Raw genomic sequence first — 20,376 nt, forward strand, 5'->3', positions numbered from 1 at the left:
ATGGAAATTATTTTTTATTGTGTTGGCCAAGAAGCAGTGTCAGTTACAAAAGAAATGCTGTCGTTTCTTTATTTGTAGCTAATGTGTGTTCACTACAGCAGCAAGGAGAGTCAACAATAAATGCATTTAGAATACAATGAGGAACTGGTCCGGTCCGGCTGAGAACCTCCTTCAGTTTCCCTCCATTACTATTCTGTGAGGGTTCACGCGCGGGCATTGATGGACTAAGCGTGCATAATCACATCATGCGACAGAGGAAACGGTTGCAAAGGAAAACCAGACTTGTAACCCTCTGCTACACAGATATGATCTTTTCACTGACATTTAGATTTCATGTTTCTCTGCATCATGGCTGCCAGAGGAATATTTTATCAAGTTAGAAATCTGTTGGTTCCCTTTAATCCTTTTATGGACTCCAGCACTGATGCCTCTACACAAAAGAGCTAAGAAAACTCTGCATAGCACACATCAGACTCCACAGCCCTTTTGGGTTTAGTAACGCAACCCAACAGTGACAGCTAGTGGAGGCCCTGGAACACAGTGGTCACTGACGAGGAAAATTGTTTTTACTCTTAAAAAGGCTTTAAAAAAAAAAAATGAATACCCCTTTGGATATTATACGCATTAAATAAATAAATAATAATTTTAAAAATAACAAGCTTGTAGACGCCTTATATTGATAAGAATGAAACTATTATGGTCAAAGATAAAAAGTAATCATTTTTTGGCTTGCATGTGTGTAGAGCAACAGGTGGAAAGAGCCTTGCTCTGCCGACAGTTAAAGCAATCTGTGTTGCTTCTCTAAAGGTCACCAATTAATTAATTAGGAAAATTAATGACCGTAGAGATGGATGGAGATGGAAAGATGGACATAGCCAGAGACATTAGAAGAAAAAGACATAAGACTCAATCCTGAATATTAATCTATGGAAGAATTCAGCAACAGCAAACATGGTGGTAAAAATATGACTTCGGGGGGGGCTTTAAAAAATATCTAATTTGGGGGCAAAGTCAGCAAACATTTTCAAGTAGCTTTTATCAGATTTGACTGGTGATGCTATAATGCTGCTTTATGTCCCAGTCATAAATGAAATCAAACTGCCCAAATAGGTGCCTAGGGGCAACATTTGTTTCTAGATGAACGCTGGCGTAGCCACCGTGAAATCAGTGAAGTCCCAATGTGACGCTTAGAGCTGAGCGGTTGTCCTGTTATGAATGTGGGGTGGATCAGACTGAAGTCAAGAGCAACTCTGCTCACTTATATGGAAGCAGAATGCAGTTTAAAGCACTTTTGCAATGGTTAAATTTTCATCTTTTATACAGTATATAGTCTGTATGCTAACAAAATAAACACAGTTTGCTGAAGGGTAGAGCTTAGATGTAACAAGTAACTGTACCAATTTCTCAGGTATAAATCCATCATATGGAGTCCTGAAGTTCTGAATCTTTTCTCTGCTCCAAATATCGTTCCCTGACCCTTAGTGATACTTCCTCCAACGATCAAGCTCTTGGGGAAGAAAAAAGAAAGTCAGTTTATCTCCAAATCCATCAGTTAAAAGACGCATTCCTGAAAGTGATACACACACTTACTTATGTGAGGGTAACTCCAGATGTAGCTGAGCACACAATATCCTGCTAACAACATGCCCAGTCCACCCACACCTCCTTTTTTCACATCAATATACCGCCTGTAATACCACTGCCAGCCTGAATGATGCACAGAAGAGATGAGAGCAAAAAAAAAAAAACATGCTCAGAAATCTTTATATTTGCTTTCTCTGAGAATTACATGAAACATAAACACCAAGCTCATGTCTGTATACCAGACATGAAGCTACTGCTAGCAGCTGTTGGCTATAACAACTTTAATTGGGAGAAATGGCTTAGTCTTGTTCTGCAGTAAAAAAAATGTGACTATGAGCATCTCCACAGCTCACTAAAAACTCATTTCTGAATGATAACATGGTTACAGGAAGTTAGAACTGACAAACAAACAAATGCTTTTGTGCTGTGAGTAGTGTGTGTCTGAGTGTGTGCGCTGACCACTTTGCACCATTTCCACAACATCTCTCGGATGGCTTGGGGCCTTGCAGGCGAGCCATTCAGGTAACTCCCTCAGTCTCACCTGTCCAAGACTCCGATGTGTGAGTGTTCCTGCAATCCATGACACCCATAAAGAATCAGGAAGCTCAAAGCACGTCTGTTATTACACTGTTGCTGAATATTATTTGAAAACTTTAATTATTAATATTGACCCAGTGAAAATGCCATTATCTGCCAATTATTTTCTTGATTAATCTATATAATGCGAAATCTGTGAAAAATGCCTATCACAGTGTTGTGAAGCCCAATGTGACTTCTTCAAATGTCTGAATATAATTCTAATTTAGTTTATAACTAAACTAGATTAAAAAATAACAAAATTTGTGTTTGGTTGATCATTTCTTTGTTCTAACAATTCTTCTCTGCCAAATGACAAATAGCATTAGCAGAGTAGAATTGGCAAGTTTTGCATGGGCGCAACTCACATGCTCAACTCTGCTGCTCAACCCACAAATGCATTTTCTTACAAATGTGGCACCATTAAAGGCTTTCCAACAAAGAAGCATTGTTACAACAAAGAAATAATTGACCAAATGCAAATTTACTTGCTATTTGCGCTATATTTATACTATGTAAAACAGACAAGCAAAAAGTAGGGCCATCGGGTCTGTCTACATTTTGGCTGGAAAACAGATCAATATGCAGCCCGTCTTCTTTCTAAATACTGACCTCCTGTTGGATTTTCAGCGGGGCTCTGTTTCCTGACAGGCTTCTCCACCACCTCCACTTTCACGGGCAGATTTTTTGAGAGGAGGCCTGTCATGTGATTGCTCACCTTAAGCCCCTCATTCAGGTTGAGTGGAAGAGGCGTAGCTTGCCACACCTGAGATGACACCTGTGCAGGCAGGAGGGAAGCTGCAGGAAGGGTTTGTTCTGGCACATCTTGCAGAGGGATTAAAGCCAGTTGTTTAGCCTTTGTGGGTATTTTCTTATCTGATTTTAGCTCTGTATGTTGTGGGCTGGTGCTCAGCAGCTCACCAGACAAAGGTGCAACATCTTTTTGATAATCTTCTGAAAGAGGAACTGGACTGACACCCGTACCAACTCTGAGTTTACTGAATAGATTGTCAGTAGTTTCAATTTGGCTCAGGATGCTCGGTCTGCTGGACTGACGAGGGAGTCTAGCTCGGCGTAATGTGGCTTTAACATCCTGGAGGGTAATCTTCGCCTGGTGACCATATCCTGATTTCAGAACTAAATCATTCACAGATAAATCCTCAATCTCCCCCTTGCTTTCCTCCCAGAAGTTGTCTCTTGGTGGGGATCTTGTGCTACTTTCACTCTGTTTGGTTGTGGAAAGCATTTGAATAGTCTTCTCTGTCTTTGAGACCTTCTTGGGTGCATCTTTGGGTGCAGTGTCTGCAGATAGAAGGGCATAGTCTTCTCCTGGGTTAGTTTTGGCCTTTGTCCGAGCTGTGTTTCTGGAGCTTAGAGTTGGATCTGTGACAGAGAATGATCCCTTTGTAACTTGGTCAGACTTGGCAGCTTCTATCAAAGCACGGAGGCTCTTCTTTTTTGGCTTAGAGATGGTGGGGGACAGAGGTGGAGATGGAGATGACAAAAGGGTGCTTGTCTTTATTTGATCAGCCAGCTTTTGTTTCTTCTTAGTTGATGGTAGAAGTGATGTCAGGGATGATGATGTCAGTGGTGATGAAGATGGCACATTTGCTGGTCCTGATACAGTGTCCTTTTTACCAGTCCCTGATGACGATGACTTCTTTCCCTTTGTTGTGGCTTTGGACAAAACTGAATTCAGCTGAGAAGATGACGCTTTCTTGTTCACTGTGACATCTAGTTTGGATGGTGGCGTTTTGGAGGCAGCAGCTGCCTTGCAATGTGGCAGGTGACTCTTCAACCTTTTATAGGTTTTCCCGCAGAATGGGCACACCTCTGAGGGAGGTGAAGTGACAGAAAAGGTCAGAATGTGACTTACAGAGGAAACTTTGACGGACCAGTGAAGAGATGATGGAAGGGGATACTGGCTGATATAAATAAGGTATAGTTTTGTTTTTTTATTAGCAGATTTTATGTTATTTTTTTAAGTCACACCTAGCACCCGCTGCATGTGCATAAACGTATTGGTTAAGATCAAATTAGAATCCTCAATTAACCTAACATACGTCTTTGGACTGTGGGAGGAAACTGGAGCACCTGGAAATCCACCAAGCCTACCAGGGCATTAAAACCAAGAACCTTATTCCTGTGAGGCCACTGTGCTAACCACTGCACCAATAGCCCTTGATTTTTTTTTTTAAATAAATAAATAAAGTCAATTTGGATCTCAAATGGACCAGAAAAACATCAATTGCTAGTAACTAACCTTTTTTCTATTGTAAAGAAATACATGTTAACTTCAAATATTTGAAACAAAAATAACTCCATTATTTTAGTGTTTATGATTCAAACGGCTTTGATTTGAAACTGAGATCGGTTAGGATATTCAGGAACCACCAAGGCTCAAGCCTGCCATAAACTGGAAACTGCTGGAACACCAGTGTCAGTATCCCCAGTGATGCAAGTTTTACATTGTTGTGGACTGGGAGGATGCAGATCAAGAAAGAAAGACGCCCCTGCTCCAAAATCAGCACCTTCTGAAAGGTGAAACCTTCTGACTGAAATTTGCAGCTGTCCACATGGACAAGCCAAATGCCTTCTGGAGAAAATGTTTTATAGGGTAAAGTGTTATGAAAATATCAGACCAAAAGGCTGATAGTTTGGGACATGACCAGAACATGTGTAAATGATTTGCTGGCGAGTAACCACATCTGGCACATGCAACAGAGTGACCCGGAAATATTCTAGCTAGCCTGGCATTAGTGAGATGAAGTTTGTGCGGCACTTTAAATTGCAGTAGCCAGCATCTGGCGCAAACAGAGGATGAATAAACCCTATTTAGCATGAGAGACCCCCTTTTTTCTTTTAAATTTATAGAAATAATTTCTTTTAAAAATATTACTGATTATTTTTTCTGTTCAACAAACAGACAAACAAGCAAACAAATAAACAAAAAACTATAACAATAAAATACTACTTAAAATTGAGGACTATTTGGTTAAAGGGAAATGTAGTTTGTAAGGCTGACCTTGTCGCTTGTCAGTCAGTAAAGTTCCTTTAGACCAGGAATGTAAAACTCATTTTAAATCATGGGCCACATACAGCCCAATTTCATAATAAGTGGACCAGGCCAGTGAAGCTATTGCCTAAAACGAAAATAATCAAAATTAAAAAACAAACTCCTAATTGTTTCCGTTACTTTCAGTACAAAGACATTTACATATGTTTACAAAAAAGTGAATTTTTTAACAATACATCTGGTTTTCCAGATTATGAAGATATGTTGCTGTAGAAAATTAAATAAACCAATCAGCACATCCCATTAGGCATACACTGTAAAAAAAAAAAAAAAACTTTATAATGTGGGAACTTTATTATGTGGGAATTCAAAGAAAATGTCTTATTTTTTTACTGAGTAAAAACAGAAATTTGTGAACTGTTATTAAATTGAATACTAACAATAAAAACTATTTTCTTTCATACTTTGGCCTATGACAGGCCATGGCTTATGCGTGTTTCTATAAAACTGATAAAAATACAGTTAGAACTGCCCTCTTCCTCAAGTTTCCTCATTTTCCAACATCATCCACTGGGCTGGATTTTACCCTTTGGCAGACCTCTTTTGGCCCACGGGGTGTATGTTTAACACCAACCTCTAGACAAAGCTGTAAACGTGTTTTTATAATTCAGCAAATACATGTACTGGTCGTTATTGTATCACGTGGAGTTTCCGCTTTTCTGAATTACAGTTGTGTGACACTTACCAGAGCTCATTTCGCACGCGCCTTTCAAACAGCCAATCGGGTATAAGTCAGAGCTGAAACGTTAAACGGTACTATCTTACGCGTCATTATCATATTTACACGCAGGTGTGTCACTTTTAAAATACTTGTGATTTAAGTTTTTCAGAGTCGCAACGTTGAAGGGAAAGACCCTGTTTTTAGGTAGCGAGCTGGAAGCCTGAGTGTAAATCACAAGTTATCGTTTAATCATCGCTGAATATGTTAACACCTTATTTTACATTTACACCCCTTGCATCTGGATTATAACGGGCAAGGCTGCGACATTAATGGAGTAGTTTAAAGTCCTGTACGAACATGTAGGGATTTGCCCGGCGGGTGTGTTGCGCCGACTTATGAGTCACTCCTCCCCACTTCCGCTTTTTGCGTAAGTCCCCATACATACCGACGCATTTTTGGATGAAGTCAAAATACCGACCAAACATTTATACCCGAGGCGGCGGAAATGATATATCCGCAGAAGTGCTTACGTAATTTTCTGGCAGGGCACTAAAAAAAAAAAAAAAAAAAAAAAAAAAAAGTGTTTTAGCAGGGCTTTACGTGGGAATGTGGGTTAGCTATTCTTATATTTTAAAAATGATAAACTCACTCAACACGTGTCCTCATAGTTTATGAATCATTAGACTTTGAGCTAAATGGGACAGGATTTGATTTTAAATTTGTATCTCTGAGAAATTCAGTCACTTTGTAATAATGAAACAAACAGTTTATCAGACTCAAGACTGACACTGAACCAAAAATCTTTCATTCCAAACAGATTAAGACATAATACCATTAGAAAAGTGGATTTTATTGATAAGGTTAGAGTGGCATGAGACACGAGCATGATTTTTTTTTTTTTTTTTTTGAAAAAAGGCATGATGGAGGAAAAAAATTACACAAAATACCACTACATCCATCTTCATTGGAAAAGCTGTGATTTGAAAAAAAAACAAACAAACAAAACAAATTCAGAATGGAAAAAAAAAATCTGGCATTTCTACAACCATTTACATATAAGAGATAAACCTGGATATTATTTACATGGCAACAGATTACAGTATTTACAAAGCCAGGACTGGAAGCAGAGTTAAGTTCTCATGAGCTACATGTTTGGAGTAAAACTGGAGACTGCCACTGTGAACGGTCCTGAAAAAAGCATTGGGTGATTTTTTGGCAAAGAAGCAGAGATTTTAACAGTGCCTGGAAATTGTCTAACAAAGATTGCCCCCCTACAGAATACAGTCACTGACAGAAGTATTCAACTCCAGTAGCTTTTTTTCTTTTTTTTGTTGTCACATAATTCATAATGTAGTTTTGAAGGAAATCTAAACACATGAAAAAAACAAAACAAAAACTGTTCAAGGGTTTTTCAGAGATGCCTGGAGTCAGTGCCAAAACAGATACTCACATGATGGGTTACATCTTACCACATTAATGTCGGTTACAGTATATTCAAACAATCTAGAGCAAATCTCTGTACATTTATTAACACACATTCATGATTCAAACATGCAAACAGGGGAGGGCTGTCCCTTTGCAAGGCATCTAATCACAGATGAGAAAGAGGGGGGAGTTCTGCATCAATGTCAGTGGTCAAGGCCAGGAGAATACGGTGCTAAACACCACCCGGCTAACAGCTGAGTTGCACCACTCAGATTTATTTAAAAAAAAAAAAAAAATTATAATCAGAATATTCAGTGAGCTCGTCAACAATTATATCAGCATCGACACCGGCTTTGATTCAACCCTGAGAAAACAGTGGACTGTATCGTTCACTAACTGGCACACCTGCCCAAGAAGGTAATCTTTCTACCCTCTGAACAGCCAAAAATGAGGGACAATTTGCATGGAAACTGGCATATTAATTATCTGATTAAAGATTTAATAATAAAGCAACATTTAAATAATGATTAAGTCTTAAGAAATTATGTCAAAAGGCATTAAAAGTTTCAGTCTGGTGGTTGTGCCCTCTTCAAGCGGTTTTCTGCAAACAAGATGCCAGTGCTGGAGCCAGTTCACTCCTCGTATCTTTAACCATTCGGAATGTGACTGACGGTAATTCGACCGTTTCCGATCGGACACCTTGGACCTGCTGATCCAGAACGAAGAAAAGCTCATGACCGCCAACGGGAAGATGAATGGTGTGACAAACTCACCTACAGAGTAAAAGGACTTAGCAACAACCTTCAACAGACATAACAGTGAATTTGGACTAGATTAATTCAGTGTTTGACAAATCAGCTCTGACACATACAGTATTGCTAATTAAAGATTATTTCACTGTGGTTAATTCCTGCATTGTTTTGGAAACCATATGCCTCGTTTGTAAAACCTTTTGCTGGCACCAGCACTGACACCTTGAGAGAAAAAAAGCCTCAGCAAGTTCTGCTGAAATGCAGAGCTGAGGACAGAGGAGGTGAAGCAGCATGGTTCAGATGTTATCAAAGATCCAAACAAGGCTTCTTGCCTTTCTAGATTACCACGGTCTGCACGGCTTACTCATTCCTCTCAATCCTGAACTTACAAGAGGGCCAACTCTTCAATGAGTAAAAACTAATATAAAAATGTCTGAAGAAGAACGCTGATGTCTACTGGATTCTTCTGACACTGCTCTCTCCCATGTCCTCTTCATGGTCGAGGGGGGGGGGGGGTGGTCTGTCCCTGTTCAGGTCCTCTATTTTCACAGGCTGTCAGAGGTCACTGGAGCATGAGCTGTTTGAGATTGTCATGCAGGATGGTGTCCTTGACATCCCGAAACACCAGCCTGATGTTTTCCGTGTTGATAGCCGTGGTGAAGTGGTGGTACAGGGGCTTCTGAGTACCATCGCGACGCTTGTCCCGGAAGCACTCCACCATGAATGCCTGGATGTCCGGCAGGCTGTGCTCCGGCCCGTCGTATTCGGGAAAGTAGTCCTTGAGGGGAACGTTTTTGACCTTCTCCTCCAGCAGGTCTGTCTTGTTGAGGAAGAGAATGATCGAAACATTGTTGAAGACACGGTTGTTGACAATGGTCTCGAAGATGTTGAGGGATTCGCGAAGCCGGTTGGTCTGCCTGTCCTCCATCAGCACCTGTAAGAGATGACGGAGGAATTTAAATACTACCTCTAGTACGGAAAGCAGTAGTATAGTGTAAATGGACTAGTTCTTATATAGCCCTTTTTCTACTCTGTCACAGCACTCAAAGCACTTTATACAACACATTTACATTTACCCATTCATAGAAGCACTTCCATGAGTAACTAAGCTAAGTGCTTATTATCTAACATTCACACACATTCAAACTCCAACGCTTGCGTCAGAGAGCAACTTGGGGGTTCAGTATCTTGGATACTGCTCCAGGCAGCCAGGAATCGAACCACGACCTTCCGATCAGTAGTTGACCTGCTCTACCTCCTGAGCTACAGCCACCCAGTGTAAATCCTTTTAATTCTACATGTCCTGTCAGCTATTCATAAGTTTCCTTTTGGTATGTACTTCCTATGAACCAAATTAAATTCGGTTTGTGTCTGTGCGCAATAAAACTGTGGCAGTGGGCCAAAAACAAGAGCACCGCTTTTGGGGGGGGGGGGGGCTCAACTGTTTTGGATTCGTAACAGGGTGAAGGGGGCGGGGTGGGTCAAAGTGCTGTTACAGTACAGTATGCATCTGTGGTGTGAAATTGAACATCCTAGGTGAGATTGTTCTGGAGTTATCGCATTCACAAGATTTTCAGAAAACTTGACCTCTGACCTTTACTCATAGCTCAAGGTCACAGAGGTTCGAACTCATCTACAATGTGAACTTGAACATTCTAGGTTACCTCGTTCGAGTTATGGCCAACGTTTAAGTTTTGTGCCGCCGTTGTCGGGGTTTTGACAACAGCTTGACTTTTTATTCAAAACAGTCGAGCTAAAAACAGGCAATCGGGCTAGTCTGCATTTATAGAAAGAATAAAGCTGGTTTAATTCTCAGAAAGCATATTTTTATGGCAAAAATATTTTGGATGGTTTGATGAGGTAAAGCATTCTCCCGTTTGCTTCTAGCAACTAGACTCCAGAGTCAACCTTTATTTAAGGGCAGGGGACCCATTCTTTTCCTTATTTTCTGCCATTTATATGCTATTATAATGGTGGACGCTTATAAAATGTGGCCAAGTAATCCCTGTGAGTCAAAAGCTCAGGCTTCAGACCATTCTAAACACTCAATTTAAGACAGTTTTTTCTATTTGTGGGTCTGTTTGAGCTCAATGAGAGTGGATATCTTCAGAATGGGTCTTCCACAGAACCCCCACCTGCTTGATGTTCAAACCTTTCGTACCTGAGCGGCAACCAATCAGAAGAACGCAATGTAAAATAGCCCGTTTTAGACTGTATGCACCAATGTCAAGTAGGGCTGCAACTAACGACTATTTTGATAGTCGATTAGTCATCGACTATTAAAACGATTAGTCGACTAATTGGATTATGAATCACATAATTATGAAATTGCACTTATTTAGCTATCAGCTTTTACATTTAGCGTAAGGTTATTTAAAATGTGGTAGTAACACATACTTCATTCAAAACCTTTAATCAGGTTTGCTGCTGATATAACTAACGGTCCATTTTTCCAACCATAAAAAAAATATATATAGTTCTTTTTTGTCCCTGTAAAACAAAGTTTGCACAGTTTTACCAGTATCCCCCATCACTAAACGTGCGGCTGAATGCTATCCGGTCTTTAACTCTGACGTCGTATCTGGGTCCAAATGATTCTAAATAAACAGCAACGGTATAACTCAGGGGTCAGCAACCTGTGGCTCCGGAGCCGCATGCGGCTCATCCAGGCTTAATGTGCAGTACAAATAAGTATCCAGTTGAAGTGCATTTTGTTTTTCTCAGTTCGGTTTTTGTTGTAGTTTTAAATTGGAACATTAGTGTGATCTTGAAATATTAAAATAAAATCATTTTATTTATTTATTTTAGTTTCTCAATATATGCGTCACTCGCGGTAACCTCACCGGCTTCGGGTAGCGGCTACCGGCTTCCGCTAGTATTTGCGGCTTTTCCGCATTGCGGCAACTGGATCACGTGACAGTTTGGACCAGGAAATGGAATTCTACGTCATCACTTAACAACCGAATTGCCCATGTGTGAAGCTCGCCAGAGAAAGACGGACAGGAAGATGTCTCACTACGTTAAAAAAAAAAAAATCACCAGTAATAATAAACGACTATTGTCAACAATTACATTCGTCGGCGACTATTTTTATTGTCGATTATTGTCGACTATGTCGACTAATCGTTGCAGCCCAAATGTCAAGTATAAGATAAAAAGGATGACTTTTCCAACTGTGGCTCAAGCTCAAGCTACTCTAGTAAAATATGCAAATGAGCTAAATAAGTCCTTTAATGCTTGAGATAATTTAGGGCTGTGTAAAATTAGCACAATAACAATATCCTTACATCTGCTCTGACCTTGGAACTAAGGTTCTGCCTCTCTTTTGTACAAATTGTGCAATCCATCACAGTTTAATGTGCACTTAAAAAAATGTTGACTTTCATGTCTTCATACTGTTTTCCCACTGTTCTGAAAACATACTGAACCACAACCCCAGAGCTGAGCCTTGTAAATGTGATGAAGAACAGACTGATTTGTGCTGTTGGCGCCTATTTAAATGTAAGCAGTGGCTATAAAAATCTATCAGTCAAATTTTGGGGCTGCATTTCAGCCTGTCTGTAGAATAGTGATGACAAAGGGGAAACATGGTAAATAAGTACAGCAGGAATAAAAATTAATTGACCAGGGTGCCCTCAAAATATGAAATTCAAATTGTACTCAAAGGTTATCACTTGCACATCCAAGTGGTACTCACACCATAGCTTTAGCCAGAAGTCTCACGGGTGCACGTGCAGAAACATCAATGAGAACTTATCAAAAGTCACCACACATCATCGTCAAGATCAAACTGATTAATGTGCCACTTATCAGCCTATCTGAATTGTGTGTGCTTGCTTGTGAGTGGCAGGAAATGAGATGCCATGGCTTCTTTCTGCATGTGGTGCAATAATAATTTTATTATTTACCTGGTCGTATTCAGAGGAGGAGACAAGGAAGAGGATTGAGGTGACAGAGTCAAAACACTCGAACCAGCGCCTCCGCTCTGACCGCTGCCCTCCCACATCCACCATCTTGAAGGGAACGTTCTTGATCTCAAAGTCATACTCATGGATGCCCTTAGTGGGTTTACGAGCCAGCAGGATGTCCTGTTGACTGGGAAGATAATCCTGCAGGAGAGGCAGAAAGAAACCAACTCTTCATTTACGTATAACTCTGATTTAAATCATCATTAACATCTTAAAAACCCTGATTTGACTATGAAGAAAAAAAAACACCAGACACACATTACAGCTTAAATGAGCAGCCAACTCATCCTTTGTGTTCTCAGCTAATCTGTGAATACTAGCTGTGTGTAATCTTGTTCGGCTCCAACTTTATGGCCCTATTCCACCCATTTTAATGTTAAGGAAAGAGCTGGAAAATGTTAAGGAAGGATTGGCAAAAGTAACACTAGAAATGAAATGTTTGAGCTCTGAAGAAATCACAGGAAAGTATGAAACTACACAGAAATGGTTCCCTAAATATTCACAAATATGGGGCTTTCCCACTGAAAGCCAATCAATGGGAAGGCATGCCCTTTACAGAAAATGAAAGTCAATGTTTAACATCTGCTTCTGCCGTCACCACAGTGTCTAAACTGGAGGAGCTGAATCTAAAGGTGGATATCATAAAGAAGCTTGTATAAAGGCTCTGTAAATTAGACAATCTTTGTAATCATTGTTAAACTGATCTTAAAACATTCAGGTTGACTGGTGAGCAGAGGTAATGCGTCCAGATTCAGGTTAGCTGTGTTTAGTTAGTAAGTAAGTAAATAAATGAGCAGATATCCTGCCTGCTTTCAGATGTTTTGGGTCGACATCTGTCTCTTCATCGTTAGATTTAGGTGCAAATTGGGAGGCTTTTACGGCACTTATGATAACTTAACCATCTTTTACCCAAAAGGAAGGAGACTCATTCACACAGAGGGCAAAACAGGGAGCAGAGGACAGACACTAGCACAGCTGAAAATGACAGCAAACTCTCACAAACAGCTGAAATTAAACTACTGAAATACAGTATCTCCATTATAAAACAATTTATGAAGAGTTTGATTATACCTATACGTGATTATACATTTCTTTCATTTGTGCAGTGCCCGTTCAAAACGTGCTCGTTTGTAATGAGCAGATTGTGGTTTGGAGTTCTGTGTGTTTCTATAATAAACAAATAAACAAAAAAAACAAAAAAATGCCTGAGGTCTGCCACAGGAGGGAAGATAGCATATACACACACCCACATGAAAACACATGTAGCCTGTTTTACAAAGGCTCAGGGGATGTGTGCGCATGCTGTAGCCACTGAAAATTCCACTGTCAATGGCTACAACATGATGTTCAAGTGAACCCATTAAGCCTTCCTCTATTTTCTGTTACATGCATACTGTCTACGGTGGAAGATTGAAGTAAACATGGCAGAATTTTCAAATTTAAAAAGGTCAACAATGTACAAATAATCCCTGTGAGACAAAAGCTTAGGCTTCCAACTGCTCTGAGCTGCCTTTTCAGACCGTTTTTTTCTACTATTGGCTCTGTATGACATCACAGAGGGGAACGAATTAATGTCATCTCAGGCACACAGCTCTGACTGAGCACAAAATATGGACCATTTTGAACAGTGAATCATGCAAAGCTACTCTAGTAAAGTCTAAATCTGCAAAACGTTGAAACTTCCAGCACATGGATGCTGGGAAAAAAGGAATTACTGTTAGCACTCAGGGTTTTTCATTTATTAGCAGGAGAGAAATTTTCATAGCTCCCAACAGAATTACTCTGAATAACGCCCTCAGGTTTAGAGTTTATCCACCTTTAGACTCAGTAAGGGTTTGTACACTGTGTGAGCTTGCAACTAATAACCATTTTTATTTTAGTGCTCATTGTGCTCATCTTGATGTTGTTCATTCAAACCAAAAACAAACACCCAAAAACATTTAGTTTAATTACATATAAGGCAGAATAGCAATAAAAAGTCACCTCAGAAAAGATACTGATTGCTCTCAGTATGTACACAGGGACTTTAGAGACCGTTTTAATGCAAAGTAGACTACAGGCAGCCTTCATTTGAGTCTTTTCTAACCAACATTTATTTTAATATGCAGCTTTTAAAGCCCTGTAGGTAACCTGGGATAATATATTCAGAGCTATTCTGCACTGCCATTGTCAGTTTTCTCCTGGCAGAAAAGTGGTCAGCCAATAGGAGCTTCTTTCACAAAATGCCAGTATTATCTCCTGCAAACAGCCATCTTACTCATTTCTCAGCTAGCCTTTAATTGTCTGGACATGTTGCAGTATCAACTATAATATGCACAAGTCTGATTACCACAATGAGTACAGGCAGAAACAACTTACCAGGTCGCCAAGCTTATCCAGATTATCCAAGAAATACTTCACTGACTCACCCTGCGACAGGACAGAGGAGGAATTTCTGTTAATTCTACACAATTAATCAGGTTCTGTCATTTTACAGCAAGCAGCAGGAACATTTTGCAGCAGTGCATTTGTTGGTGGAAAACACGCAGAGATGCCACTGGAGAAAAGTGTTTAACTGCCACACAGACAGGCAGAGATAACCCGTCTGTTTTCTCTTTCAAAACTGTGTCCGCCCCAGAATTGACTCTGCTCTGAGGTACTGAAGCAGGATGCGTATTACTCAGTAAAGCTGTACACACGTGTCTGTAAGTGAGTCTTTGATGTATACAGGAGTGTGGGTTAGCGTGTGCGCACAAGTGTTTTTTTTTTTTTTTTTCTCTTTCCTCGACTCTTCCGACGCTGCTTTTGTGCAGGCAGCGCAAGTCCAGACACGGGGCTGCCAGGACCGAGATGCATTCCTTTATCTGTGAAGGTGTGCGGGTCCTGCACTCAACATAAACCAAAATACCATCTGCAAAAAGAAAAACAAAATTAACCCGCTGTCTTTCCTGTGGCCTGCAGTGCCTGTGCCACACCGCACTACGTTCACACAGGGGGTTTTCTTTTCTTTTTTTCCTTGCATGTATTTTGCATAAATGACAATAAGCATTCAAATGTTCCCAATGACAGCGGCTCGGTTGTATTTCTCTCTTAGCACCATGTACCAGGCATTTCCCCCCCCAACAAGCTTCTTGTTCTCACCTTTTGATCTTAAAAAAAAAAAAAAAAAAAAAAAAAAAAAAAAAACTAACCTGACCTGAAAAGCCTGTGCATGTGTGCGTATGGCTAAGATTACCCAAGGGAGGAGCCCAGTGGCACAGTGCTCCACTAAAGCTAAAGAAAGAAGAGCTACCTTTTGGATTTCATATTTGGTTTTCCCTGAGTAAAAGGAGCTCAAATCTCAGTTTGGTGGTTTTGAAAGCATCAAAAAATCAGAAAGGTTTTTTATTATTTTTTTTATAATAAAAAAAAAAAAAAGGAGAAGAGAAACAAGAAGCGCAATCACACAACATTCTCCCTGCTGGGGTATGACAATACCTGCAGAAGCAAAACTGAAACTCAGCAGTATATCAGTATACCATCTGAACAGACACTTGCATTAAGGAAGATGTCCCTAAATTCTAATACTATAAATCTCAGACGAGAAAACAGTTTCCTGCGAAGAGCAACACTTGGTGACGTCTGCACTGCAGGAAGTGAGAGATGACACGTGCACGGTCACACTGTATGTGTGTCTGTTTTTTTTTTTGTTTTTTTTAAAATTGTAATTACAAGCAAGCCTGAAGGGCATGTGCAAGTTGTGATGGGCAAATGCCTTAAACAGAGCACGGTCAACAAGCAGGGTTTCTGGGTAATCCGCTGGAAACTAAAATCGACTTCTCAGAGCCGGAAAAAATTTATAACAGCTCCAACAGAAATTACTGTTGATAATGCCCTCTAGGGTTAGAGTTTATTTACCATGAAACTTAATTATTAAGATTTTGCACACTGTTAAGGCGTAGGCTTGCATTTTCTGTTATTCTATATATAGAATATATATATATAATATAGTCTATCATAATATAATATATATATATATATATCTAATATATCTCTCTACTCTCTCTCCTATAATCATCTATTCTTTACTATAAGCTTAGCTATATCTATCTATCTCATCTAATATCCTTCATCTCTCTATCATCTCTATCTCTCTCTCTCATCTCTATCTATCATCTAATTATCTCTATAATCTCCCTACTCTCTCTATCTCTCTCTCTTCTCTCGCTATCTTCTCTCTCTCTCTCCTCTCTCACTACATTCTACTCCATCTCTCTCTCTCTCTCTGTTCCCCCCTCTTACCTGCTCAGTCTTGCTGACTTTCAAATGCCTTTTTTCTTGCCCACATATAAAAACACCTAATAATATTAAGTTTATTCTAATATAAGGATAGAAATGGCGAAAAAAGGTATGTGCGGTTTGTTTGATAAAAGATTGACATGTGGCAAAAAAAACCAAACAAAAAAAAAAACTGCACTGTTTTATGAATTACTTGTTTCAATATGTAATATGTACTCCAAAATATGTTTATTCTAGAAAAATACAAGGAATAAAAATAAAAGTCACATTTGAGAAGTGGGAACCATGAAATAATTGTCATTTACCAATTATAAAGTTATTTTTTATAAATTAATTGTTTTAGCTGTACAGTAATATGTGATTGTATGCAACCCTGTGTCTGTGTCACACTGCTCTACACTGATATTAGTCAAGAAAAAAAAAAAAGGTTTAAATAGATTTCTGATCAACTGCCTACTCTATAAAATTCTAATTCTCCAGCTGGGGGGGGGCTTACAGGCTTTGTTTGACCAAACACCCAAAATTCAAAAATCTTCAATTTGTAAACATATGCAAATCCATGTGGGACTGGGTTTCCAATAGGGATGGAACATATTCTCTACGGCAGTATATATTACCGTTTCCTCTTGCAGTATCAATATTTTTAATCAACACATGCAGGCAATCTAAATAGACTCACTCGCTAATTTCAAGTACCACAGTTGCGACTTTGTGGCAGCGTTTATGCGTGGAAGATGCACAGATGTCTGCTAAGCAAGGTCACATGTACTCATTGCCATAACCATATGTGCTTACATATCTAGTCCCGCCCCCCAGAGGTCAATTATGAGCCAGGAAAAGCTCCAAAATTGAATGATAATAGTACACAAATACTACCACAGTACAGAATATAAATGTTTTTCCCTGCTAAAAATCACAGCTTTTTTGTGTGGGTGTTTTAACCTATTTCACAGATATTGTGATGTTTCGTAGGTTGTCGTGTCACAATACGCCAAGTATCACAGGAACGCTGCAGACCAACACCAAGCGTCCAATAACCAGACAACTATTTTGAGTGATACTGTCACCCCTCAGTTTCATGCTGGTTCTGTAGAAGGCTGTTAAGCATGTTCCATTTACTATTGTCACTGAATGAGTCACATTTGCGTGTTTATTTTTTCATGCTGGTACCTATATGAGTGATCAGTCCTGGTGACAGATCACTTCCAGGTTCTAGCTTCAGTGGGCTAAAGGTGTGAGGTTTTCCATGATAACCTGTTAAATGTTTTCAGAGGGTCTGGGGGCGGGCGGGACAAATACAGCAACCTGCTAACTCGCAAAATGAATACATGAATATAACACTTGCACACTAAGTTATACACATGCGCGCCCTTGTGTAACTCGAGTTGTGTGACAGTCTTAGTGTTTGTGTGCAAATAACGCTGAGTGGGAGAGCCATGGCTCTGTTTGTAAGCATAAAGCTGTTTAACTACAGATCAACATTCCTGCTCTGATCACACTTATTCCCCATGTCTGTCTGGAAAACCAGTTTGTGCCAACAAGCCAAGTGTGTGTGTGTGTGTGTGTGTGTGCCGGAGCAACAAAACGCCATTGAGAAAAGTTCGGCTTTATGCAACCCGCAGGCAAATTGTAATTTTCTGCTTTTCATTACTGAAAGCCACTTGGAGAAGTGTGGCCCTTAGTCTGTCCTCAGCAGGGGGGGCCCTCAACTGCTGAAGTGTGTAACTTTGTCACATGAAGGCAGGGCAATCGGGGTTTTTCCTGCATAGACAAATTTTTTTGCAATCACCAAGGAGCCAAAGGAAAATCAGCAGCCTTGTGATAAATACACTCTTGTTAATTGGGGATTTACTCACTCAAATGTAATGGGCATGTTTTTGCTTATTAAATAGCCAGAATACACAGATTTCTGTCAAATGAGGCAACATAATCAGTGCCTTAACCATACATGCATACTCATGTTTAAAAAAAGGCCCATTTTGAGCCAGGAAAATCCCTGACAGCTGTTCATTTTTAAAAGACAGCCTGAATTTACAGTAACAGCAGATAAAATAAGAGCACATGAAGCTCCCAGCTCTCCCAACCACATCTGCTATTCTGGGGTAAATGTCACAGAGTTAAGACATGCATACTGACAGCCAAAGATTTAAGCAGCTGGGAGAGGTGTAAACAGGAAGCCCATTGAATCACATGTCTGACCACTCAGAGAGCACCAGAGACAGAAGAAACAGGGCAGAAGATGCAGGGAGAGAGGAAAGGGAGGATGAATTGAAAAATCAGTTTCACTTTCTGTTTTCACTGCCATTTTCATCACTATGACTTTTTGGAAAAACCCAGCTCCGAAACACCAGAAAACCCGTTTTGCATCTGGTGATAAAGAGCTGAGATTGAGCCACACAGAGAAAAGGCTTTTAATCAGACAAAACTAGGCCACCATTATCTGTCAGTAATGCCATTTCAGTGTGTGTGTGTGTGTGTGTGTGTGTGTGTGTGTGAACCCACCAGCTGAAACTCTCTACGGCGATCGTAGGCGTTCTGTATGCCCGAGTCTGCCCACAGGGCCCTAATGGCGGGCAGGTACTGCAAGAAAACCGACGTCTCGAGCTGCCCGCTGGCCATCTTGGATGAGCGGGTGTCGAACGCCATCATGGTGTCACCGTGCTGCTGGTTGTCTTCATCACCCCACTGGATGTGCAGCTTCTCGCGTGCATCCACCAGCACACGTATGCCTGGAGAAGGAAGTCAGATGGCAACTTAAAACATGAAACTTTAAGTGGAAGACAGAGGTGAGAAGGGCAGGTGAACAAAAGTAACACAACCCCTGTCCCCTATTTAGGCCTGCTTTTGTCTTAAAAGGGTGATGCAGCATCAAAATGTACCACAAGACAGATTTCAGGGTTTTTCCTGCTTACACAAAATTTCCACCTAAGAGGTCCTGGCCTCCCCTCAAAGGAAAATCACCAAGCTTGTGATAATGATCACTCAAACCAGTTTTTTTTTTTTCTTTAAGTGGAGTTTCATTTAGTCAAGCATAAACCACATTTTTTGCAGATGAAATGATCAGAAATAACAGGAAAATTCATACCCTTCAATCAAGTAAGGCCAATCAAGCTTCAAAGGCTCATTATAAGCCAGTAAAATCCCTGTATTTAAACCTATTATTTATAATTATTTGAAATTGATTATTAATAAAAACGCACAGGATGCGATGGTCAGGCCGACACCTTACTTTGAAAATGGCCAGACTAAACGTCAGATTTTATATAACTGAAATCATTAAAACGCAAGGGTTTATCCTTGTTGTTATTTAGAGGCAATTTTATTGATCTTGGATTACAGAAATTAACGATTTCTCTTTCATTCAGTCAGTGGACAAAGAGGAACACCTTACAGCACAGCACACCACACTAGCGGGCTGCCCTCCATTAGCTTCATCCCGAGCTTAGTTATTGAGCAACAAAACTTGCCTGTAGCTGATTTAAATTGCAGACAGGGTTGGTTATAGCTTTAATAAAAAATAAGTAGCCGTATACGGTATGGCTATACTCAAGTAAACCCCTAAAAAAACGTTAGATTTCAAGCACAAACGAGGCTCCTATGGGTGTGCCGAGAGCAGATGTAGACTGTTTATGTGTCCTCTCACCCAGCCCAGCGCCGCTAAACAGATGTGGAAACTTTCCCGTTCTTTTTAAACGACCAAAAAGGCTCTTTTCACGTCTTTTAAAGTCCCAGCCCTCAGCAGTGAGGTTACCTTTGATAACATTGCTGTAAATCGTTGCTTTGAACTCCTCTCGGGCGTGCTGGTCGAAGTCCTGGCCGTGGATGATCCGCATTTGTTTGAGGAAAGTCGACTTGCCGCTCTCGCCAGCGCCGAGCAGCAGGATCTTTACCAGCCGTTTTACGTACGTTTTCTCCTTGGAGAGACATCTGTCGATCTCTTTGGACTTTCTCAGCTGTTCCACCTCGCCGCTGTTAAGCAGGCAGACGGGTAGACAAACTTTTAACACGGACCTGGTCGGCAGGAAATCCGCCATGTTCGCACAAACTTCATCGATGCTAATTTGATGCGCGTTCGCG

At 40.3% G+C, this 20,376-nt stretch overlaps 2 protein-coding genes across 2 annotated transcripts; both read right to left on the reverse strand.

Moving 5' to 3' along the window:
• Window positions 1-22: 22 nt before the first annotated feature.
• Window positions 23-6,068, reverse strand: LOC115798657 (uncharacterized protein C17orf80 homolog). The gene is made up of 5 exons (XM_030755583.1): window positions 5,922-6,068; window positions 2,773-3,993; window positions 2,044-2,154; window positions 1,591-1,707; window positions 23-1,507 (listed from the first exon to the last, which is right to left on the reverse strand). The coding sequence occupies exons 1-5, from the start codon at window positions 5,929-5,931 to the stop codon at window positions 1,479-1,481; spliced, it is 1,488 nt and encodes a 495-aa protein (XP_030611443.1). The 5' UTR covers window positions 5,932-6,068; the 3' UTR covers window positions 23-1,478.
• A 677-nt stretch (window positions 6,069-6,745) lies between these two features.
• LOC115798626 (guanine nucleotide-binding protein subunit alpha-13) lies at window positions 6,746-20,373 on the reverse strand. The gene is made up of 5 exons (XM_030755535.1): window positions 20,051-20,373; window positions 18,802-19,028; window positions 14,401-14,451; window positions 11,983-12,183; window positions 6,746-9,008 (listed from the first exon to the last, which is right to left on the reverse strand). Exons 1-5 carry the CDS (start codon window positions 20,331-20,333, stop codon window positions 8,637-8,639), a joined length of 1,134 nt encoding a protein of 377 aa, XP_030611395.1. The 5' UTR covers window positions 20,334-20,373; the 3' UTR covers window positions 6,746-8,636.
• Between the last annotated feature and the right edge of the window lie 3 nt (window positions 20,374-20,376).

This window comes from Archocentrus centrarchus, chromosome 19 (genome assembly GCF_007364275.1).
Source record: "Archocentrus centrarchus isolate MPI-CPG fArcCen1 chromosome 19, fArcCen1, whole genome shotgun sequence".
Lineage (NCBI taxonomy): Eukaryota > Metazoa > Chordata > Actinopteri > Cichliformes > Cichlidae > Archocentrus > Archocentrus centrarchus.